General features: G+C 47.9%; 1 protein-coding gene across 3 annotated transcripts in view; it reads right to left on the bottom strand.

Moving 5' to 3' along the window:
- Positions 1-2,688: 2,688 nt before the first annotated feature.
- Positions 2,689-19,502, bottom strand: part of LOC134945333 (cytochrome P450 2K1-like) — a 251,682-nt gene continuing 234,868 nt past the window's right edge. For all 3 annotated transcript variants that reach the window (XM_063934537.1, XM_063934539.1, XM_063934538.1), the window contains one exon: positions 2,689-3,652. In XM_063934537.1, the coding sequence (XP_063790607.1) occupies positions 3,465-3,652 (188 nt within the window). In that variant the 3' untranslated portion in view covers positions 2,689-3,464. The remainder of the gene's footprint in view (positions 3,653-19,502) is intronic.

Below are 19,502 nucleotides of genomic sequence, written 5' to 3'. Positions count from 1 at the left end.
CACAAGGTGGGTATAGTTGGGCTAATACAGTTTTGGCCACTAGCAAAATCTGACGTTAAATAGTGTTCAGAGGCCCTCATTCCGAGTTGTTAGCTCGGTAATTTTCTTCTCATCGCAGCGATTTTCCGCTAATTGCGCATGCGCAATGTTCGCACTGCGACTGCGCCAAGTAAATTTGCTAAGAAGTTTGGTATTTTACTCACGGCATTACAAGGTTTTTTCATCGTTCTGGTGATCGGAGTGTGATTGACAGGAAGTGGGTGTTTCTGGGTGGAAACTGGCCGTTTTATGGGTGTGTGTGAAAAAACGCTGCCGTTTCTGGGAAAAACGCGGGAGTGTCTGGAGAAACGGGGGAGTGTCTGGGCGAACGCTGGGTGTGTTTGTGACGTCAAAACAGGAACGAAACTGACTGAACTGATCGCAGTGGCAGAGTAAGTATCGAGCTACTCAAACTGCAAAGAAATTTCTATTCGCAATTTAGAGAATCTTTCGTTCGCAATTTTGCTAAGCTAAGATTCACTCCCAGTAGGCGGCGGCTTAGCGTGTGCAATGCTGCTAAAAGCAGCTTGCGAGCGAACAACTCGGAATGAGGGCCAAAATTAGGAATAACTGGAGGACACCAATGCAGGAGAGCGAGAGCCGGTCACGGGTAACAACAACTTTAATTATCTTTCTAAAAATAGGTTGTAAACCTCAACCCAAAATAAAAAATTGAAGAAAGTACAGTCCCATAAAACATGTAGGAGTGTACCTTCAGAGTCGGCCTTAGGCATAGGCAAACTAGGCAAATGCCTAGGGCATTTGGTATGCTTAGGGGCACCAGCAGCTTCTGCTGATTAATATGATATGCGGCATGCCTATATTCTGTGTGTGACTGCGGCTGTATCTGCATACGAAATACTACATTGCAGTGTATTCCTGGAAATCACTGTAATGTAGCATTTTGTATGCAGATACAGCCACAGTCGTACACAGAATATAGGCATGCTGCATATTATTTTAATCAGCAGAAGCTGCTTGTGCATCCTAGCCACATAGTAATGCAAATAAGATGCATTTTCGGAAACAAAAGGCGCCCGATGTTAGCAGAGCTGCCAGATGACTCATACAGAACTAGTGGCGTTGTTAGGGGGCACCAGCCAAAATCTTGCCTAGAGCATCATATTGGTTAGGGCCGGCTCTGTGTACCTTCCTCCGCACACTGACACCCACAATATTTCAAGCATGATGTCCACTTTTTATGAACATAACTGGTGTAAAATAGAGCCGGTGAAGTAATTTAAAATGCATCTCAATATGGTTAGTACATCTAGATACGTGAGAAGATTCAATGTATATACTTTCCCACTGCAGAGCTGAAAAAGAGCAGTGCAGATCTTATTCCCATAGCTGTTGAGTCACAGCTTTATCAGAAGGTGCAATCTGAATATGGCAATACATGCATGTGCAGAATGGGTCTGGCTGATTGACATGTAGAGACTTTCGCGGGGAGGGGCGGGGGCACCAGGCGTTTGGGAAAATGGGGGCGTGGCGAGACCAAGGACTGCATCGCGAGACATAGTTTCCTTGGCCTCGCAAGCTGCCCTATGATATCAGGGCTGCGAAAGCTTTGGCTCACTTAGTCTGCCATTGCAGATGAACATTGCGACCGATGGTCAACTCAGATGCGATCGCAGCTGTGAAATTGCAATTGTTAGTGAATAAGGCCCACTGGGTGGTAGCAGAGAGGCCATATTTCAACTCGAGATAGGAGAAATTTAGCAGGACATTACCTTGAAGGAGATCCTGGAGGGCACTGAAATCTTTTGCTATCCATATATGAAGGCACAGGTGGGGTATTAGGTGACTTAATGCCCAGAGAGATAGATTTCTAGACGGACATCCCCAGTCACCTTGTGTGAAAACGCTGGAGTCCCATACAGTAAGAGCATCTATGATAGTTAGAAGACAGTGTTTAGGTAGTGGGCGAATCAAACTCAGAAGCCAGAGAACAGATATTTTCGGGATGCGGTCAGGATGCCGGCACTCAGAATCCCGGCATTGGAATCCCGCCACAATGCAGTTGCCAGAACTCTGACAGCAGACAAAATGCCGATGCCAGAGTACAGACACCCACTAAGTGTTAGCCCGCGAGGAGGAGGATAGGTTTAAACACCCGTGTGGATGGTTCGGCTGTGGGGGGGGGGGGGGGGGGGGGTGGGGGGGTTTAGGTTCAGGCACCAACGGGGAGGGTTAGGGTTAGGCTGCTAGGAGGGAGGGATTATCAGAATCAAGGTGTCAGTCTTTGGCTGCCAACATCCCGAATGCCCTGTAAAGCATATCACACCCATGTTTTCTACCACTGAAGCATCACACACGTAGAGAGAACTGTATGATCTGCAGCTGTGCAGTGTCTGACAGCTAATGCATTTATGGGGAAAAGGGAATAGATTAGTATTATGTTCCCCCAACCACACAATCCCAGAATACAATCTTAATCTGCCAGTTGAAAGACAATGATGTATCTTTCAGTGTAAATCAAGAAGTGCTTATGTCCTGCTAGTACAGAGCTGGGTATCCACCGTTCACTGGGTGTATTTAGGGAAATAAAAATGATAGACAGTGCTGACCAATTCTACTGTGCTGTGTGTATGAACTGTAGCTTTGGAACACTTCTATGTTCTCTTCTGTTAGTAAGGAATCCTCATGTCAGTGACCATGAGATTACCCCATGGTGAATTTAATGTTTATTATATTAGAATAGAAGAATAACACAGGAAAAGTAATATAGGTTGAGTATCCCATATCCAAATATTTCAAATTACGGAATTTTTTGAGTGAGATTGAAATAGTGAAACCTTTGTTTTATGATGGCTCAATGTACACAAACGTTTAATACACAAAGTTATTAAAAATATTGTATTTAATGACCTTCAGGCTGTGTGTATAAGGCAGAGGTTCCCAAACGCGGTCCTCAAGGCGCCCCAACGGTCCTGGTTTTAAATGTATTCCTGTTTGGCCACAAGTGATGTAAGTAGCACTTTAGTCAATTTGATTTAACCATCTGTGCTGAGCCATGGATATACCTAAAACCTGGACTGTTGGAGTGCCTTGAGGACTGCATTTGGGAACCTCTGGTATAAGGTGTATTTGAAACATAAATGAATTGTGTGAATGTACACACACTTTGTTTAATGCACAAAGTTATTAAAAATATTGGCTAAAATGACCTTCAGGCTGTGTGTATAAGGTGTATATGAAACATAAATGCATTCTGTACTTAGACTTGGGTCCTATCACCATGATATCTTATTATGGTTATGGTATGCAATTATTCCAAAATACCGAAAAATCTGATATCCAAAATACTTCTGGTCCCAAGCCTTTTGGATAATGATACTCAACCTGTATTGGCATTTGTAATCGGTCAAAATGAATCAACAAAAACATCTGCCTTGTTACTGGGTATTTGTGGTGGCAGCACACTAGTTGTTGAGCTTTGCACATATCAGATGTGGTTTAGGGATTAAAAGTAATCCAATGTCAGGATCCAGACTTAGATCTTCCCTGGAGACTCCAGCTGGTGGGTGGAAAGTAAATGCTTGAAGAAGTCCGGTAAAGAACAGGAAAAGTTCCATCTTGGCCAAGCTTTCTCCAACGCAAACTCTTTTTCCTGTAGGGATGTGAAGAGACACCAATATATCACATACAGGTGCACAGCCTATGGTGTCCTGATTGTGTATTTTGTAATGTTGGGAGATATAAACAGAACAAAATAATGGGTGACGTAATAGGATGAGATTTTTAGACTTTGAGACTTTTAGTCAAAAAACGTCCGAAATCGCCTATTTTGAGTAATTCGCAAATGTAATAGGATGCAAATTGCACTGTGATTCACATGTTTCCCAGAGAAAATCGCACATTTTCAGTTTTCACCTATCGTTTTTATATTGCACTTCAAATCGCATCCAGATGTTTTCCCATTCAAAAGTATATAAATCACAAATGTAATAGGATGCGATATTGGAAATCGCACTTAAAAATTGACTATAAACCGCACATAAAACAGACCAGGTAGAGCTAGGTGATTTGGAGTATTTCCACCATCCAAAAAACCCCCAAAGGGTTACCTTTTGCACAGGTAAGCCATACTTTCATCAGAAACACCCCTACATCATCCAGGGCACTGTGAAGGATTCAGCAATGGAGTTTTTGCAGTCAGGAGCTGAGCTGTATGTATATGATATTGCACGTTTGGAGGAGCTGCGCAGGAGGAGGGCGCAGGCTGCGCACCAGATCCAGGTCCCCGACCACTTTGTGCTTCACGTAGGTACCGTGCGAGGGTGTACCTGGACTCCCTCTCAGATCAAGAGGTGGTGGAGATGTTTCGGCTGAACCGCACAAACCTCTTGAGCTTATTTGAGCAGGTGAGACATGATTTTGAGCCATATGGCTCTGCCAACTATCCAGTGTCTGGGCTGCAAAAATTAATGTGTGCCCTGCACTTTTTTGCCACAGGCACCACTCAGTCTGTGGGCTCTTGGTCGCTGGGGGTTACACAAGCCACTATCTCAAGGCATTTAACTCAAGTGTTATATGCTTTGAAGAAGCTGTGGCGCACATATAAGTACCATATTAGTGCGGTGGTTATCCTTCCCCAGAAGCGGATTAAAAACTGGCACCATTGCCCTGACAAGGGCACAGTTTTCCTCATAGGAGAAATGCACACGGCGGCCACTGGGAGTACACCCTGGCATAGGGCCTTCCTCACCCTCCTCATCCTCCTCTGCAGCCTCCTCCTCCACCACCAACTGGCCCCCATCACCCTCCTCCTCCTGCCAGTCAATGTCACTAAGGAGAGGCTCCTCCAGCTCTTCGTCCTGCTCCCTCTCAAAATCCTCCTCCTCTGTGTCAGTTTGCCTGCTTCCAGCACCAGCTTCCTCCTGCTCCTCATGCTGAGCCTGCTCTTCCTGACTCCTCCCAGCCACTGCCCTCCTTGCCACCATGCTGCCTCTCTCCATACTTCTCTCTCTGCCTCTCTTGGACACTCTCCTCTTCATCTTACACTCCTCCCAGCCTAACAAAGGGCAAAATGGAGCCAGAGCCCTTTATATAGGGTGTGTGATGCAGATTCCAGGGGACTTAGCACAGCGAAATAGGTGGGGTTCTTTGCTTGTGTGTAATGGTGGTGTTGGAAATCGCATTCTGGTTGGTCAGTAAAGCGCACATTACCGGGTCATAATATTGTGTCAAATCACATGACCGCATTTTTCAGTCCCGTATTTGCATCCTATTACATTTGCCACTTCGACAAAAAATTAACGATTCCAAAACATGCGATAGGGGGTGATTTCGGAATCTTACTAAAAATCTAATCCTATTACGTGTCACCCGTTGTATTTATTTGATGGAAAACTTCCAGGGGGCAAGTTTATGGGGTGGGATAATGCAGTTCACATTAAAATGCCTGCCCCCCCCCCCCCCCCCCCCCCCCACTGCGCAGTGCAGAGAACTGCAGCATCACTCACCAATGTCATCATGATGTGATTTGCAGTTGTAGTTTACCACATCCTTTAGAACAAGAAATGTCCCTTTTGCATTCCTCTAAGCCAGTTACTATGGTGCTCGCTTTTAATTCAAAATATCACCCAACCCAGTGGCACTTAGAGGGGGATGGGGGGGTTACGCTTTACCCGAGCCTATAGGAGGGGCCCAGGTCCTGCTGCCCCCCCTCCCCCCCCCTTTGCAGACACTGCCAGCACTTGGGGCAAGCAGAGAGAGCAGTGACTGCTGCTGCAGCAGGCTCTCTCCCTGTACAGCGCACGGCTGCAATAAGTCTATTATTTTTGACATTTCTTGTGTAGGGGGCTGGCCACACTTCTCTGCGTTGGCCACACCCCCTACCATTATCTGGGCCCGGCACAGCTGGCGGCGCACCTGACAAACGTTTCGGAATTGCACAAGATCTGTGTCTCTCATCAGCACTTATTACTCACTTCCGTTCATGCAGTTAGGCTCTGGTAATTAGTTTTAAACGTGCTAATAAAATATTCCTTACATCACCACTAGCCACCTGAAGTGTTGACGCAAGGCAGAATGGATCAATGGATTCATATAATTTACACCAAATTTTGACCCTACCGTTTGCATGTCACAGCAGAAATCGAGGCTTGTCAGAACAATCAACATTTATTCTAATATTCATTTGTGCAGGTTTGGTGAGCCTGTGTTCACTGTCACCTGCTTTTAGCTGAAAGCAGTGGAACCTGGTGAGACCGTCATCTATTGTAGCCCATCTTCCTCAAGATTATGGGGTATATTTACTTAAGTGCGGGTTTATAATAGTGGACATATTGCCCATAGCAATCAGATATTGCCTATTATCTTCTAGAACAGTGATCTCCAACCCGTAGCTCGCGAGCTACCGGTAGCTCGCCGTAGTATTTTCGGTAGCTTACAGAGCGCACGGGCTTGGGCAGTCACTGGCACTCCTCCCTTAATTTTTAATATGGTGCCGGTCATCAGCCAATCAGACCTCGTGGACCAGCAGTGGCGGCACCTGATTGGCTGCCGGACTGCGAGTTTTAATTGGCACACTTACCGGCACCATATTTTAAATGCCTGCTGCCGCCGGAGACTGTCACCCTCACCGCAGCCGCTCTCCGGACTTCACAGGAGAGGTGTACGCTGCGCTCTCCTCCCCTTCCGTCCCTTATACAGGAGGAGCACCACAGGTGGCAGTAGAATAAGCCAGGAAGGGTTAGCACTGTATCGGACACTGCAGGGGGGCATTTTATCTGGCGCTGCGGGGGGGGGGGGGGGGCATGTTAAATGACACTGGGGGGAATTGTTTCTGGCACTGGTGGGGGCATTGTATCTGACACTGCTGGGAGGCATTATTTGTGTATCTGGCACTGCTGGAGGGCATTATTTGTGTATCTGGCACTGCTGGAGGGCATTATTTGTGTATCTGGCACTGCTGGGGGCATTATTTGTGTATCTGGCACTGCTAGGAGGCATTTTTTGTATATCTGGCACTGCTGAGGGGCATTATTTGTGTATCTGGCACTGCTGAGGGGCATTATTTGTGTATCTGGCACTACGCGGGGGCATTACTTGTAGTTGTGAGGCCACACCCACTTTTGTGAGGCCACACCCATCTTCACAGGAACGCACGCGCATTGGGGGAAGGTGGTAGCTCCTTTAGAGGTTTTATTTTCCGAAAGTAGCTCACACCCCAATTAAGGTTGGAGACCACTGTTCTAGAAGGTGTTAGATAAATGCAGAGGCATCAGAATGGTAGAGGCAAGGGGGCAGCTCCCCCCCCAAAAAAAAACATGATAGGCGCTAACGTACAGGAGGAGCGATGTGCAGTCAGATGAAAGACTGCACATCACAACCTCCATGCAATATAGGGACGAGCAGCAGCAATATGTGGCTGTACAGCCCCTCCTGCTCCCAGTGCCAGTCCATATGCAGAGAAGACAGAATGGGGCTGCACAATACCCCCCACCTCAGTAGCGTAACTACTGCCCCCGCAGCCCTCGCGGTGGCTTGGGGGCGAGGGGCTGCGGGGGCGCCGCCACTGATTTAGAGCAGATTGACATGCGGACGAGCGTCCGCATGTCAATCTGCTGTCTCCTCTCCCTCCCTACTGTAACGGAACACGGAGGGCACAGCACGCCGCGCGCGTCTCTCCAGTGTCCATCCTGCGTCTCCGTCCGTCTGGTCTAATAATGGAAGTGCCGTTCGTGAGCTCTGATTGGCTCACGAACCGGCACTTCCTTTATTAGACCAGAGAGACGGAGATGCGAGGGACATGAGAGAGGCGCGCGCTGTGCCCTCCTTGTCCCTCCTTCACAGCAGCGAGGGGAGGGGGGGGACATGTATGGCACAGGGGGCATGTATGGCACAGGGGGCATATATGGCACTGAGGGGGCATGTATGGCACAGGGCGCATATATGGCACTGAGGGGGCATGTATGGCACAGGGGATACTGAGGGGGCATATATGGTGCTGAGGGGGCATGTATGTCACAGGGGGCATGTATGGCACAGGGGGCATATATGGCACTGAGGGCATATATGGCACTGAGGGGGCATGTATGGCACAGGGGGCACTGAGGGGGCATGTATGGCACAGGGGGCACTGAGGGGGCATATATGGCACAGGGGGCATATATGGCACTGAGGGGGCATGTATGGCACAGGGGATACTGAGGGGGGCATGTATGGCACAGGGGGCATGTATGGCACAGGGGGCATGTATGGCACAAGGGGCATGTATGGCACTGAGGGGGCATGTATGGCACAGGGGATACTGAGGGGGCATATATGGCACTGAGGGCATATATGGCACTGAGGGGGCATGTATGGCACAGGGGGCACTGAGGGGGCATGTATGGCACAGGGGGCATATATGGCACTGAGGGGGCATGTATGGCACAGGGGCACTGAGGGGGCATGTATGGCACAGGGGGCACTGAGGGGGCATATATGGCACTGAGGGGGTATATATGGCACTGGGGGGGAAGTGTGGGGACATATATGGCACTGGGGGGGAAGTGTGGGGGCATATATGGCACTGAGGGGGCATATCTGGCACTGGGGGGGTACTGAGGGGGATATATGGCACTGCATGTGTACAAGGCACATGGGGGGGGGGTATATTTGGCACTGGGGGCACGTGAGCACCTGGCACTGTGGGGGAATATCTGGCACTGGGGGCATATGTGGCACTGGGGGAGGGGGGGGGGCTATATTTGACACTGGGGGCATGTGAGTACCTGGCACCGTGGGGGAATATGTGGCACTGGGGACATATGTGGCACTGGGAGCACAGCCCTAGGAACGAGCATGACGCCCAGTGCATGAAACTCCTGGCAACGAGCATGACACCCAGTGCATGAAAACCCCTGGCAACGAGCATGACAACCTGAGCATGAAAACCCCTGGCACCGTGCATGACAACCTGAGCATGAAAACCCCTGGCACCGTGCATGGAACCAAGAGCATGAAACCCCTGGCAACGAGCAGGTAATTTAAAAGTAATTAGAAGCCTTACTGTAGGACTTAATGTGTAATGGGCATTACGGTGTGTGGCATAATGTATCACGGACATTGCGGTGTGTGTCATAATGTGTCACAGGCATTACGGTGTGTGGCATACTATATCACGTGCATTGTGGTATGTGGTATAATGTCTCAGGGGCATTGCAGTGTGGCATAATGTATAACGGGCATTGCGGTATGTGTCACAGGTATTATGGTGTATGGTATACTATATCACGGGCATTGTGATATGTGGTATAATGTCTCAGGGTCTTTGCAGTGTGTGGCATAATGTATCACGGACATTGCGGTATGTGTCATAATGTGTCGGGCATTACTGTGTGTTGTATACTATATCACGGGCATTATGGTATGTTGTATAATGTCTCAGGGTCATTGCAGTGTGTGTCATAATGTGTCACAGGCATTGTATGTGCTATAATCTATCAGGGGCATTGCAGTGTGTAGCATAATGTATAACGGGCATTGCGATTCCTGTCGTCATGTGTCACAGGCATTACGGTGTGTGGCATAATGTGTCACAGGCATTACGGTGTGTGGCATAATGTGTCACAGGCATTGTATGTGCTATAATGTATCAGGGGCATTGCAGTGTGTAGCATAATGTATAACGGGCTTTGCGATTCCTGTCGTCATGTGTCACAGGCATTACGGTGTGTGGCATAATGTGTCACAGGCATTACGGTGTGTGGCATAATGTGTCACAGGCATTGTATGTGCTATAATGTATCAGGGGCATTGCAGTGTGTAGCATAATGTATAACGGGCTTTGCGATTCCTGTCGTCATGTGTCACAGGCATTACGGTGTGTGGCATAATGTGTCACAGGCATTGTATGTGCTATAATGTATCAGGGGCATTGCAGTGTGTAGCATAATGTATAACGGGCTTTGCGATTCCTGTCGTCATGTGTCACAGGCATTACGGTGTGTGGCATAATGTGTCACAGGCATTACGGTGTGTGGCATAATGTGTCACAGGCATTACGGTGTGTGGCATAATGTGTCGGGGGCATTATGGTGTGTGCATATTGTGTCATGTGCATTATTGTGCGTGGAATAATGTCTAAGGGCCATTGCAGTATGTGGCATAATGTATACTGGGCATTACTATAAGGAGGAAAAATGACAAATAATGTAAGGGGCATGAATCAGGATTATTTTTCTTTCCAGTGGTGACTAACGTCTGGGCGTGCAGGTTGCAAAACTGGGGTATAAGGAAGTCTTTTCCTGCAATACCACGCCCCTTTATGCAAAGCCACGCCCATTCCAACGAAGCCACACACCCTTTTTGGCGGCACACGCCTACGGCGCGCGCATGTTTGTCCCTTTCATGGTGCCAATTATGGTGGATGGGTGTTCTCCTCTTGCTCCTGCCTATCTCTCTCCCTAACACTCTCTCCTCTAGCTCCTCTCACTCTCTCTCCCTGTCTTTCCTTCTCACCCTGACACTCTCTCTTTCTCTCTCTCTATCTTTCTCTATCTATCTACCTCCATCTTTCTTTTCCAGACACTCTATCTTGCTCCACTCTCTGTTGTTCTCTCTCCCTCCCTGTGGCCCTCTCATTCTTTTGGTCTCTCCCTGATGCTCTCTCATCTCTCTCTCTCTCTCTTTCTCCCTGACACCCTCTCTTCTCTCTCGCTCCCCCCTCTCTCATTCCCTCTTTTTCATGAAAAGCTCTATCTCTTGCTCCGACACCCTCTCTCTCTCTCTCTCTGTCTCCCTGACCCACCCCTATCTCTCCCTTTCTCTCTCTCTCTGCTCTCTCTCACACTGATACCCTTTCTCGCTTCTCTGTTTCTCCCTGATACCTTCTCTCTTTCATTCTCCCCTCTCTCTACCTGGGCGGGATGTACTAATAGACACCACTGCCGATCTTCATGATGCTAATCGCATATGTTCTAACATATATACGATTAGCATTGCGAAGGACAGCTCTCCCGATAAGAGCTGTCCTTCGCCATCCCCAGCGGCTCCCTCACTTCTGTGTTTCGGCCCCAGGAGTCATTCTGCGCATGTGCAGAATGACGGGGCCGGCCGCAGGGCATGCTGGGAGGGATCCCTCACACTAACGCTGAGGAGAAAAGCCCATAGGCTTTTGTGGGGTATCGCCAGCAAAAGCTGGCGATCCCCACCATGGCGCTGACCCAGCGGCTGGGGCTTTGTACATTAGGAATTTAGCGCATTTTCCGCTTAGTACATCCCGCCCCCTGACACCCTATTTGTTTCTCTCTCACTTTCTTTCCTGCTCCCCTAAGGAGCGGGAGACAGCAGCAGGGGGGGATGTGTGGGTGTGGGTGTGGGGCGGTAGCACAGAGATATCTCCTCCCCACCTTTTCATCCCTGTAGTACGGACTCCCCCTGCCCGGTGGCTCCGCCCCCAAGGGGGCACCAAAATGAGGATCTTTCATGCCCCCCTAACCTATAAATGTTCTGACGCCCCTGTATAAATGATAAGTAGAATCTGATCGGTTGCTTTTTTTTCAAGCATTTTAATGCTTTTCAGAGAAATATGACAGGTACTTGAATGCATTCCAAAATAGTAATATTGTTTTCTAGGAGTCCAGAAGGCCAATTTATGGAGATAATTTAGGCAGCAGAAAAGGACCACCCTGGGACGGACAACGGATGAGCGAGGGGGAAGGACCCAGCCTGTAAACTTTTTAAATTACAAGATCCTTGCATTCCCAAGTGATGCCCAAAAGAGAGGGGAGAGTAGTATTCACAAATAGTTCCAATGCAGGATGTTTTATAGTATCAGAGACAGCCACTACCCTGATACTATTTCTACGTGACCTGTTTTCAGTATCATCCAGCTTTTTCCAGCTTCTCAATAGCTTGTTGTGCATCAGCCATATCATGACAAACCCTCCCAATGCGAGTTTGTGTAGTAGTTACCCTGTGAGTAAGGTATTGGAGCTGTGATGTAATGTCAGATACAGCTTGAGACAGCAGAAGTCCCATGGTGGATTTGATTGCATCCACTGCAGTAGTTCTCAAACTTTTTTGAATCACGGCGCCCTGGAGTATCAGAATTTATTCACGGCACCACTAGGCCAAAAGTTTCTTGTTGAGAAATTTAGAATATAATATTAAATTAAGTAAATTGTGTTTAGGTGACATCCTTAGATTTAATTGTGCGATGAGGGACAAGATTTGCTTCTGTTTGTCCACAGATTTTATGATTGGCAGTCACCAACACTGGTTTTGCCTATTACATTGACCATGAATAATTTTAACTGGTCCTGGACCAACAAACCAGGGCACCGCTGCAAGTGTCCTGAGGCACCCCAGGGTGCCATGGCACACAGTTTGGGAACCACTGATCCACTGTATCAGAATAAGTGATGAGGAAGTCAGGGGGGGCACCTGAGAGTTGTCAGAGTCATCTGGGTCAGAAGCTGCTTTCTTAGGTGCTGATGATATAACTGTTCTGGGAGCCATATCGGAATCTGTCCTTCGTTTCTCCTGCGCTTGAGGTCTGGCATGGGAGCCTGGCTTAAAACTTCTCCATGTACTGGGGAAGTAGGACGGGGGCTGCTCAGTCCATTGGAGGCTGTAAAAAGCCTTTTAAAGGGAATGATGAGCAAGGCTTCCCTGGAGCTGCACAATAGAGCTACTCACCGCATGAAGCCAGAACTGGTAGTCCTTTCAACATCTTCACTTTTATAAACCTGCACTTTAGTAAATATGTCCCTATACGTTTCTGCATGCCATTGTTGTAATGTATGATTATTGTTACCTTTCAGTCAGCTTGAACCATACAATTTCAAAAGAAATAGGTGGTAGTAGGGTGTGCAACAAGACCCAGAAGTCAGCCCAGCAAAAACACAAATAGAAGTTTCACCTACTTCCAGGAAAATGTTAGTAGTACTATACAATGTATTTAACTCAGGCACTCTCCAGCAGGGGCGTTTTAAGAGAGGAGGAGGCCTGTGTTCAGCCTCCTCCGTCGGGCCCCCTCCTCTCTGGGCGGAGTGCTGTAGAGTCTGAGCACTAGAGGGCTCAGACTCTACTGCGCATGCGTAGATCTCCGGGAAAATGGCGCGGCGGCCATTTTCCCTGAGATCTCTATACTGCGTATGCGCAGAACGCCATGAAAATGGGCGCTGTGCCATTTTCACTGTGTTCTAGCGGCGCTGCGGATGCCGGCGCTATACTTCGGAGGGGTAAGTATTTTAAAAATGGATGCAGTGTGTGCGGTGGGGGCCCCCTCTGGACTCAGGGGGCCATGTGCACCGCACACACTGCACCCATTATAGAAACGCCAGTGCTCTCCAGGTTTAACATGTCAAATGGAACATACAGTTTTTCCAGTCTCTTGTTGTAGTTCACAACCTGCAAAAATGTGTGCTTATGCAATGTTCACCTTAAAAGTAAGGCACCAGAAGTCACACATATGAAAGAATAAAATAATATAGTACAGAGATCCTTTTCAATGTTGTAAAAAATTTTTTTTTAACACATTGCACTCAGAGAATCCCAAAATGGTTTCAGACACATCACGGGTTTTTTGTATTGGTCATTAGTGTTCCTCAATAGACCTACAAGTAGACAGCTGGACTAGATTTCTCTCAGTAATTTCAACCTGTAGATAGTGGGGGTCATTCCGAGTGGATCGCTCGCTGCCGATTTTCACAGCGCAGCATTCAGGTAAAAAAAATGCAAAACTGCGCATGTGTATGTGCCACAATGCGCACGCACGTTGAACGGGTACAAAGAGCATCGTTGCTGTGCAATGGTTCTAGTTAGGAATACATTCGCACAGGCGATCGCAAGGAGATTGACAGGAAGAGGGCGTTTATGGGTGTCAACTGACCGTTTTCTGGGAGTGTTTGGGAAAACGCAGGCGTGTACAGGCGTTTGCAGGGCGGGTGTCTGACGTCAATTCCGGGACCTCCGTCGCTGGATTCATTGCACAGGATAAGTAACTTCAGGGCTAGTCTTGTTTTGCATAAAATGTTTTTGTACCGCTCGGCTGCACATGCGTTCGCACACTTGCAAAGCGAAAATACACTCCCCCGTGGGCGGCGACAATGCATTTGCACGGCTGCTAAAAGTAGCTAGCGAGCGATCAACTCAGAATGAGGGCTTGTGTGTCTAAGTTTGCCTCACGACACATATAAAAGAACAAAACTAATAGTGCAGTAATCCTTATAAAAATTAGTGATGAGCGGGTTCGGTTTCTCTGAAACCGAACCCCCCCGAACTTCACCTTGTTTACACGGGTCCGAGGCAGGTTCGAACCTTCCCGCCTTGCTCGGCTAACCCGAGCGCGCCCGAACGTCATCTTCCCGCTGTCGGAGTCTCGCGAGATTCGGATTCTATATAAGCAGCCGCGCGTCGCCGCCATTTTCTCACTCGTGCATTGGAGATGATAGGGAGAGGACGTGGCTGGCGTCCTCTCCGTTTATTGTAGAACTAGAAGTTGATTGGTTTATTGCTTTTGCTTAATTGTGGGGAGGATTGGGGAGCAGCTGTTAGGAGGAGTAAAGTGCAGAGTTTTGCTGATAAGTGACCACCAGTTTTTATCCGTTCTCTGCCTGAAAAAAACGCTCCATACCATATCTGTGCTCAGTGTGCTGCATAATATATCTGTGCTGAGTGCTCACACTTCTTAATTGTGGGGACTGGGGAGCAGCTATAGCAGGAGTACAGTGCAGAGTTTTGCTGACAGTGACCACCAGTATATGTTGTCTGCCTGAAGAAAAACACTCCATATCTGTGCTCAGTGTGCTGCTTTATTGTGGGGACTGGGGACCACCAGTATAATTAACATTATATAGGAGGAGTACAGTGCAGAGTGCACTGCTGTACCTACCTCTGTGTCGTCATCCATTAAGTATACTATCCATCTACATTCTATACTTGTGGTGCATTTTAGTTTTGAAGTTTGCTGACAGTGTCCACCAGTATACTATATATAGCAGTACGGTAGGCCACTGCTGTACCTACCTCTGTGTCGTCACTCGTCATCCATTAAGTATACTATCCATCTACATTCTATACCTGTGGTGCATTTTAGTTTTGCGCAGTAAATATAGTAGTAGGCCATTGCTATTGATACTGGCATATAATTCCACACATTAAAAAATGGAGAACAAAAATGTGGAGGTTAAAATAGGGAAAGATCAAGATCCACTTCCACCTCATGCTGAAGCTGCTGCCACTAGTCATGGCCGAGACGATGAAATGCCATCAACGTCGTCTGCCAAGGCCGATGCCCAATGTCATAGTAGAGAGCATGTAAAATCCAAAACACAAAAGTTCAGTAAAATGACCCAAAAATCAAAATTAAAAGCGTCTGAGGAGAAGTGTAAACTTGCCAATATGCCATTTACGACATGGAGTGGCAAGGAACGGCTGAGGCCCTGGCCTATGTTCGTGGCTAGTGGTTCAGATTCACATGAGGATGGAAGCACTCATCCTCTCGCTAGAAAAAAGAAAAGACTTAAGCTGGCAAAAGCACAGCAAAGAACTGTGCGTTCTTCAAAATCACAAATCCCCAAGGAGAGTCCAATTGTGTCGGTTGCGATGCCTGACCTTCCCAACACTGGACGGGAAGAGCTTGCGCCTTCCACCATTTGCACGCCCCCTGCAAGTGCTGGAAGGAGCACCCGCAGTCCAGTTCCTGATAGTCAAATTGAAGATGTCACTGTTGAAGTACACCAGGATGAGGATATGGGTGTTGCTGGCGCTGGGGAGGAAATTGACAAGGAGGATTCTGATGGTGAGGTGGTTTGTTTAAGTCAGGCACCCGGGGAGACACCTGTTGTCCGTGGGAGGAATATGGCCATTGACATGCCTGGTCAAAATACAAAAAAAAATCAGCTCTTCGGTGTGGAATTATTTCAACACAAATGCGGACAACAGGTGTCAAGCCGTGTGTTGCCTTTGTCAAGCTGTAATAAGTAGGGGTAAGGACGTTGCCCACCTCGGAACATCCTCCCTTATACGTCACCTGCAGCGCATTCATCATAAGTCAGTGACAAGTTCAAAAACTTTGGGTGACAGCGGAAGCAGTCCACTGACCACTAAATCCCTTCCTCTTGTAACCAAGCTCCTGCAAACCACACCACCAACTCCCTCAGTGTCAATTTCCTCCTTACCCAGGAAAGCCAATAGTCCTGCAGGCCATGTCACTGTCAAGTCTGACGAGTCCTCTCCTGCCTGGGATTCCTCCGATGCATCCTTGAGTGTAACGCCTACTGCTGCTGGCGCTGCTGTTGTTGCTGCTGGGAGTCGATCGTCATCCAAGAGGGGAAGTCGGAAGACCACTTGTACTACTTCCAGTAAGCAATTGACTGTCCAACAGTCCTTTGCGAGGAAGATGAAATATCACAGCAGTCATCCTGCTGCAAAGCAGATAACTCAGGCCTTGGCAGCCTGGGCGGTGAGAAACGTGGTTCCGGTATCCATCGTTAATTCAGAGGCAACTATAGACTTGATTGAGGTACTGTGTCCCCGGTACCAAATACCATCTAGGTTCCATTTCTCTAGGCAGGCGATGCCGAAAATGTACACAGACCTCAGAAAAAGACTCACCAGTGTCCTAAAAAATGCAGTTGTACCCAATGTCCACTTAACCACGGACATGTGGACAAGTGGAGCAGGGCAGACTCAGGACTATATGACTGTGACAGCCCACTGGGTAGATGTATTGCCTCCCGCAGCAAGAACAGCAGCGGCGGCACCAGTAGCAGCATCTCGCAAACGCCAACTCGTTCCTAGGCAGGCTACGCTTTGTATCACCGCTTTCCAGAATAGGCACACAGCTGACAACCTCTTTCGGCAACTGAGGAAGATCATCGCAGAATGGCTTACCCCAAATGGACTCTCCTGGGGATTTGTGACATCGGACAACGCCAGCAATATTGTGCGTGCATTACATCTGGGCAAATTCCAGCACGTCCCATGTTTTGCACATACATTGAATTTGGTGGTGCAGAATTTTTAAAAAAACGACAGGGGCGTGCAAGAGATGCTGTCGGTGGCCCGAAGAATTGCGGGCCACTTTCGGCATTCAGGCACCGCGTACAGAAGATTGGAGCACCACCAAACATTCCTGAACCTGCCCTGCCATCATCTGAAGCAAGAGGTGGTAACGAGGTGGAATTCAACCCTCTATATGCTTCAGAGGATGGAGGAGCAGCAAAAGGCCATTCAAGCCTATACATCTGCCCACGATATAGGCAAAGGAGGGGGAATGCACCTGACTCAAGCGCAGTGGAGAATGATTTCAACGTTGTGCAAGGTTCTGCAACTCTTTGAACTTGCCACACGTGAAGTCAGTTCAGACACTGCCAGCCTGAGTCAGGTCATTCCCCTCATCAGGCTTTTGCAGAAGAAGCTGGAGACATTGAAGGAGGAGCTAAAACAGAGCGATTCCGCTAGGCATGTGGGACTTGTGGATGGAGCCCTTAATTCGCTTAACCAGGATTCACGGGTGGTCAATCTGTTGAAATCAGAGCACTACATTTTGGCCACCGTGCTCGATCCTAGATTTAAAACCTACATTGTATCTCTCTTTCCGGCAGACACAAGTCTGCAGAGGTTCAAAGACCTGCTGGTGAGAAAATTGTCAAGTCAAGAGGAACGTGACCCGTCAACATCTCCTCCTTCACATTCTCCCGCAACTGGGGGTGCGAGGAAAAGGCTAAGAATTCCTAGCCCACCCGCTGGCGGTGATGCAGGGCAGTCTGGAGCGAGTGCCACTGCTGACATCTGGTCCAGACTGAAGGACCTGCCAATGATTATTGACATGTCGTCTACTGTCACTGCATATGATTCTCTCACCATGGAAAGAATGGTGGAGGATTATATGAGTGACCGCATCCAAGTAGGCACGTCAGACAGTCCGTACGTATACTGGCAGGAAAAAGAGGCAATTTGGAGGCCCTTGCACAAACTGGCTTTATTCTACCTAAGTTGCCCTCCCTCCAGTGTGTACTCCGAAAGAGTGTTTAGTGCAGCCGCTCACCTTGTCAGCAATCGGCGTACGAGGTTACTTCCAGAAAATGTGGAGAAGATGATGTTCATCAAAATGATTTATAATCAATTCCTCCGTGGAGACATTCACCAGCAGCAATTGCCTCCAGAAAGTACACGGGGACCTGAGATGGTGGATTCCAGTGGGGACGAATTAATAATCTGTGAGGAGGGGGATGTACACAGTGAAAGGGGTGAGGAATCGGAGGATGATGATGAGGTGGACATCTTGCCTCTGTAGAGCCAGTTTGTGCAAGGAGAGATTGATTGCTTCTTTTTTGGTGGGGGCCCAAACCAACCAGTCATTTCAGGCACAGTCGTGTGGCAGACTCTGTCGCTGAAATGATGGGTTCGTTAAAGTGTGCATGTCCTGTTTATACAACATAAGGGTGGGTGGGAGGGTCAAAGGACAATTCCATCTTGCACCTCTTTTTTCTTTCATTTTTCTTTGCATCATGTGCTGTTTGGGGACAATTTTTTGGAAGTGCCATCCTGTCTTGATTGACACTGCAGTGCCACTCCTAGATGGGCCAGGTGTTTGTGTCGGCCACTTGTGTCGCTTAGCTTAGTCACACAGCCACCTTGGTGTGCCTCTTTTTTTCTTTGCATCATGTGCTGTTTGGGGACTATTTTTTTGAAGGGCCATCCTGCCTGACACTGCAGTGCCACTCCTAGATGGGCCAGGTGTTTGTGTCGGCCACTTGTGTCGCTTAGCTTAGCCATCCAGCGACCTCGGTGCAAATTTTAGGACTAAAAATAATATTGTGAGGTGTTTAGAATAGACTGGAAATGAGTGGAAATTATGGTTATTGAGGTTCATAATACTATGGGATCAAAATGACCCCCAAATTCTATGATTTAAGCTGTTTTTTAGGGTTTTTTGAAAAAAACACCCGAATCCAAAACACACCCGAATCCGACAAAAAATTTTCGGTGAGGTTTTGCCAAAACGTGTCCGAATCCAAAACACGGCCGCGGAACCGAACCCAAAACCAAAACACAAAACGCGAAAAATTTTCGGTGCACATCACTAATAAAAATACAAAATTTAATATTTTACAAGTTGCACTCACATAAATAATAAATATAGAAAGCATATCACATGTCATATTCTGCAGCTCCAAACGACATCACACGTGTGATGTCGTTTGGAGCTGCAGGATATGACATGTGATATAAGGTGTAAATACCGTAAGCACACATTTTTGCAGGTTGTGAACTACAACAAGAGAATGGAAAAACTGTGTTTCATTTGACATGTTAAACCTGGGGGGCGCTTGAGTTAAATACATTGTATTGTACTAGTCAGCTTGAACCAGTCTGTCCACTCTTCTCTAACCTTAACATGGCATTTTCACCGACATAATTGCAGCCCACTGGCAGGGGCATATCTACCCATTGGCCAGGATGGCACTCGCCAGGAGTGCCAGCCGAGCAGGGGGAGCCGCCCGACGGCGCCACGC

The sequence above is a fragment of the Pseudophryne corroboree genome, chromosome 7 (assembly GCF_028390025.1).
Source record: "Pseudophryne corroboree isolate aPseCor3 chromosome 7, aPseCor3.hap2, whole genome shotgun sequence".
Lineage (NCBI taxonomy): Eukaryota > Metazoa > Chordata > Amphibia > Anura > Myobatrachidae > Pseudophryne > Pseudophryne corroboree.
Note: the sequence above shows the minus strand (reverse complement) of the source record. Positions and strands in the feature narration are given on the sequence as shown.